Source organism: Pistacia vera, unplaced genomic scaffold (genome assembly GCF_008641045.1).
Source record: "Pistacia vera cultivar Batoury unplaced genomic scaffold, PisVer_v2 Contig184, whole genome shotgun sequence".
Taxonomy (NCBI): Eukaryota; Viridiplantae; Streptophyta; class Magnoliopsida; order Sapindales; family Anacardiaceae; genus Pistacia; species Pistacia vera.
Window position 1 is genome coordinate 500,840 of NW_022195938.1, and position 5,623 is coordinate 506,462.

General features: G+C 36.9%; 1 protein-coding gene across 1 annotated transcript; it reads left to right on the top strand.

Annotated features, from left to right (window-relative positions):
- Positions 1-2,237: 2,237 nt before the first annotated feature.
- LOC116126842 (flavonoid 3',5'-hydroxylase 2-like) lies at positions 2,238-4,262 on the top strand. The gene is made up of 2 exons (XM_031412519.1): positions 2,238-3,187; positions 3,471-4,262. Exons 1-2 carry the CDS (start codon positions 2,291-2,293, stop codon positions 4,098-4,100), a joined length of 1,527 nt encoding a protein of 508 aa, XP_031268379.1. The 5' UTR covers positions 2,238-2,290; the 3' UTR covers positions 4,101-4,262.
- The last annotated feature ends 1,361 nt before the right edge of the window (positions 4,263-5,623 follow it).

Here is a 5,623-nt window from a genome sequence, read left to right on the forward strand (position 1 = left end):
TCTTTTCGGAAGGTGTTTAGTTAAATTAATAAACTTAAAAAGTTTAAAAAAGTTGAATAAAATATAATCGTATTTTCAGAATAGGAAAACAAACTGGTATTTTGAAAATAGTATGAATAGGATAGTAAAAAATATTAAATCAAACAGATCCATATAATCTTTTCATAGCTTTATCTCTACCTAACAAATTACATTGATGGAGATTGACGATAGGTGGGAAAATGTAATTATGGCAAACCTTGGGTGGGAAATTGTGATTCACCCTTTTTTTTATTTTTTTAATGAACAACGATTGGTACAAGACATTTTTGTCTTAATAATTAGGTAAGACATTCTTGTCTTATTAACTAAGTGGGAGTCCTGTGCTTATAATAAAAAACAATAAGAATGATTGAAATGATAATAAAAAAATTATATCATATTAGTTTATATATAGCTAACATCATTATAGTTTCATCTAATATTAAAATAAAGAAATCCAATTATTTTTCTCTTCGCCTGATAAAATTTATAAGATTTTGTCCCAGAGTACTTTATTGAATTTTCTGATCCCATAGTATTGTATCTCTCTCATAAGATTTTGTCCCAGAATACTTTATTGAATTTTCTGATCCCATAGTCTTGAGTCGTGGCCGCCTTGCCTGTGTAAAGGAATTTCAGTTAGCCATGACTGGCCCCTTTGTTTTTTACCTGTTCCAGGGGAGGTGATGGGTGTGTAAAAGATGTACATTCTAGCTCTTTGCTCTTTCTGGTAGGCGGCATCTTTAGACTCTGTAATATCCATTTCAAGCCATCATTTTGTTAGGTTTATCTTCTGGGGCGTAGGGCTAGGCTGGTTTTGTGAAAAAAAAAAAAAAAAAAAAAAAATCTTTAAGTTAAATTAAAAAGGATATTATAAGATTTTATATAAATTTAATTACTGGATTATTAAATTTTCGTATAATTTACACTTATCTCATTACTGTCTCACTCTCATTATTGAAAATATCTTTCTCCAGCTATCTTTTTCTAAAAGAATAAAATAATCTCTTATTGCAATCTATCTGATATCTAGTTCAAAGGGATAATTATTGGATCTGATTATTAGTGACAATCGTGTAAAACACAATTATGAGATAATATCATACTATATAAAACAGAACAAGTTAAATATGTATCAAACAATAGATTGCGATAATAAATCAAATATATATTATTGATGCTGATAACAGTAGTTAAGAATTAAAATCTCTGGATTACCCACCTAAATGATTAAAGTTTTGCATCTAATCACAAATGTTTTGGACTCTGTGTATGATGATTGTCTTGGGATGATTATTATAAAAAGAGGGAACCACTTACACATATCCAGAGTTTGTTGTAAAGATAAAGTGGTATCCAAAATGTTTGAAAATGATAAATACCCATTTTCCGTCATGTTCTGTTAGAATTTTCATATGCTAAAAGATAAAAATGATGAAAAGATTGGAATACCCACCAATCTCCATTCCCAACGTGCACCAGCAAGGGCCAGTGTCACTGTTTATCACCGAACTTCACAGAAAAATGTTAAATCCGATTAAAAAATTGATTGATGATGCAAGAAGGCTGTGCAAACGAGCTTGGAGTGAGAATGAAATTACTATACTGTCTTTTAGTAGACAGAAATTCCTAATAGAATATGACAGAAAGTATTTGTTTCTCATTTTCAAACTTTTTGGGTATTAATCTGTTTTTATGTCCAACTTTGGACAGGTGGAAGTCGTTCGGCCTTATAAAAACAGAATCCATCTTATGCAGGACATATAGTAAATACTAGATAGTCGTCTGTTGTATTCTGCTCTGCTTGGTTCGGTGTGGGCACGTGACTCACCTAACCCATTCAACTTCCATTCCCCAAAAGTCCTACCGAACCTTCTTTATCATAATCCGAACGATGAACATAATCTTTCCCTTTTCGTGTGGCTCTAATTTCAACACTGAACAATCATGTTAATTAACTGTGGCAGTAATATAATTTCAGGTGGCAGTCAATCATTACGTTAATTTCGTTATTTCGAACCTCTGCATTAAGGAATTAATCCTTTGACGACCTAGATTCTGGTTTTACTTTTACCATTCGTTTTAGATTGGTAGGAGGAGACTGCCTCCCTTCATCTCATGTGAGTTGTGACATATACCTACCACATTCACACTGCTTCGAATTAAAACCTTTATATGTATATATACATATCGGTTCTCATCCATCATCACTCATTCAGATTGCAACACTAGCCACCATTTTGTAGTGCTAAAGCCTGGGTGTTGAGCCATGCTTCTACACACTTTTCTTCTTCGAGAGGGACTCGTCGCAGTTCTTCTCTTTTTCATTACCCGCTATTTCATTCATTCTCTTTTCAGAAAGTCATCGCGCCCGTTCCCTCCGGGTCCAAGAGGATGGCCACTCATTGGCGCTCTTCCTCTCCTAGGAAACATGCCCCATGTCACCCTTGCCAAAATGGCAAAAAAATATGGACCTGTTATGCACCTCAAAATGGGAACATGTGACATGGTGGTGGCGTCAACTCCAGACGCCGCTCGCGCCTTTCTGAAAACCCTAGACCTCAATTTCTCTAACCGTCCTCCCAATGCTGGCGCCACCCATTTGGCCTATAACGCTCAAGACATGGTTTTTGCGGATTATGGACCAAGGTGGAAATTGCTCCGGAAGTTGAGTAATTTACACATGCTTGGTGGTAAGGCTCTCGATGATTGGTCTAATGTCCGTAACGTCGAGCTAGGTCACATGCTTCGAGCCATGTGTGACTCTAGCCGGAAAGGCGAGGCAGTGGTGGTGCCAGAAATGTTAACTTACGCGATGGCAAACATGATCGGTCAAGTGATACTCAACCGACGAGTTTTCGTGACGAAAGGTTCGGAGTCTAATGAGTTTAAGGACATGGTGGTGGAGCTCATGACATCCGCAGGATTTTTCAACATTGGTGATTTCATCCCGTCCATTGCTTGGATGGATTTACAAGGCATTGAGGGTGGAATGAAGAAATTACACAAAAAGTTTGATGTTTTATTAACAAAAATGATGGAAGAGCATATCGCAACCAGCCATGAACGTAAATCTAAACCAGATTTTCTCGATGTTATTATGTCTAATCGGGAGAACTCCGATGGTGAGAGGCTCAGCATCACCAACATTAAAGCACTCCTCTTGGTATATCTCTTCACAACATTTTTTATTATTTAACTTTTTTCTAACTTCTAGACATTCTAAGGAAGATTTCTGCTGTTACAAAATGCTAAAATATAAGGTATGAATATTTAATGTGGGGTACATGTATCAAAAGTTTCCAATATTTAGTTACCTAACCATTAAAAATTGCGTCCACTACTGTCTTTAACTGTTGGTTTCGTCTGTAAGTTATTAGAATTTAATGGTATTGATAATAAATTAATACATCATCACGTTCTCACTATAATTCTACTGCTTTTGCTAGAACTTATTCACCGCTGGCACTGACACATCATCGAGCATTATCGAGTGGTCTCTTGCCGAGATGTTGAAGAACCCTAGCATTATGAAGCGGGCACACGATGAGATGGATCAAGTAATTGGAAGAAACCGAAGGCTTGAAGAATCAGACTTATCAAAACTCCCATACTTACAAGCCATATGCAAAGAATCATTCCGGAAACACCCTTCAACACCTCTCAATCTGCCCCGGGTCTCAACCGAAGCCTGCGTTGTAAATGGTTACTACATTCCTGCAAACACCAGGCTCAGTGTGAACATTTGGGCAATCGGGCGCGACCCCAAAGTGTGGGAAAATCCATTAGATTTTACACCAGAGAGATTTTTGAGTGAGAAGTATGCAAAGATTGATCCACGAGGAAATGATTTTGAGTTGATTCCATTTGGAGCAGGAAGGAGAATTTGTGCTGGGACTAGAATGGGAATTGTTCTAGTTGAGTACATTTTGGGAACTTTGGTCCATTCTTTTGACTGGAAATTACCACATGGAGTTGAGTTAAACATGGATGAGGCTTTTGGTCTTGCTCTGCAAAAGGCTGTGCCACTTGAGGCTACGGTTTCCCCGCGGCTTGCTCCAAATGCTTATTTATCTTAATTAAGTTCGTTTGCTTTCATGGCGGACGGGTCCGTCGTACTTGAATTTGTCAGTGTATTTCAGTATCTTTGCTTTGTATTTTAATTTTGAAAGCCACTCTTCCTGGAGTGTGCTAAACATAATAAAGAAAAAATCTAAAGTACAATGAGAGTATTGTTGGAATATGAACACTTTTTGATAATTGAAGAAGAAAAGACAATCAAGAATGAAAGGCAAGTAAGAAGAAAAGGCAAACAAGAAGAAAACGAATTTAAGTTTTAGGCAAATTTCTAATTTAGAAATTTGTAATTGAAAAATATTTGTTTTCCTTTTACTTTGAGTTTTACTAGAAATGAATAATTGGTTTAGGACTTTATTTAAGTTAAAATAGGAGAATAATTTAAATTAGAAGAATTCTATTAGGAATAGGAATATGAATCCTAGTAGAATAAAAATATCTTATTTTACCTATAAATAAGTAAGTTAGAACCAATTCAAGGTTACGAGAGAGGAAAGTAAAGAAAGAGAGAATATGGGGATATAAAGGATTTTGATGTAAGGGTACTACGTGTATCAAGTAAATACCAAGGGATACTAAACACCATAGGAACGGGATGTCCGCCTAAGTAAATGTACTAGGTTGATGGTGTGATAAAACACTTGTATCGTATTCATATTATTATAGTGAAAACCCTCTCATCCATGGATGTAGGCGAGTTATGCCGAACCACGTAAAATATCTTGTGCCTATTTGTGTGTTGTTATGTGTTATTCCTTATTTTTATGTTTTACTCCTCCAATTCTTAACACTTTTGATGCGCCAATCAGCAGATACAACTACCTCTGTCGATCCCAGCAGCCACACCATGATATAATTTAAGGTGTGTCTGACTCCTCACCCAATAAGGCCTTGTTGAATTGGAGGATTACCCTCTCTTATATACTAGTAGACTTGAGCGTGCCTAGTCCGTGTGGGACTCCAACATTCCTCCTCACGGTCAAGCCCATATGTTGGGTCAAACCTATTGATAGAGGTAGTTGTTGGCTCTAACTCCTCACTCGCTGGTCAAACACTTAGCTCAACTGAACCTGGACTCTAATACCATGATAGAATTTAAGGTGAGTCTGACTCCTCACCCAATAAGGCCTTATTGAGTGAGAGGATTGCCAACTCTTATAAATCCATTGGCTTGAGCGTGCCTAGTCGATATAAGATCTCTAACACTCCCCCTCACGGTCAAGCCCATATGGTCCACTTGCCTGTGAATGGAGGTAATTTGATAGTCCACCACTAGTCAATCACTCAACTCAAATGGGGCTGGCTCTGATACCACTTATTGGAGTTGGACCTAACTCCTCACCCAGAAGGCCTTATTGGGTGAGGAGTCAAACCCACCTTAAATTCTATCAATTATTACATCATTTAAATTTTAAAGTAAATCTGGAATAACTTCGTGGTACCACAAGCCATTAATAAACTAAAACCCTGTGTTTTCGAAAAGCCCTCAACCCCCTTGGTCTTCTTATTCTCTCATCTCCAAAAC

Excerpts from the sequence above, each read along its gene's own strand:
- LOC116126842 (XM_031412519.1), top strand. The coding sequence starts at position 2,291 with ATGCTTCTACACACTTTTCTTCTTCGAGAGGGACTCGTCGCAGTTCTT. Across the intron at positions 3,188-3,470 it reads ACATTAAAGCACTCCTCTTG|AACTTATTCACCGCTGGCAC; the intron begins GTATATCTCTTC and ends TGCTTTTGCTAG.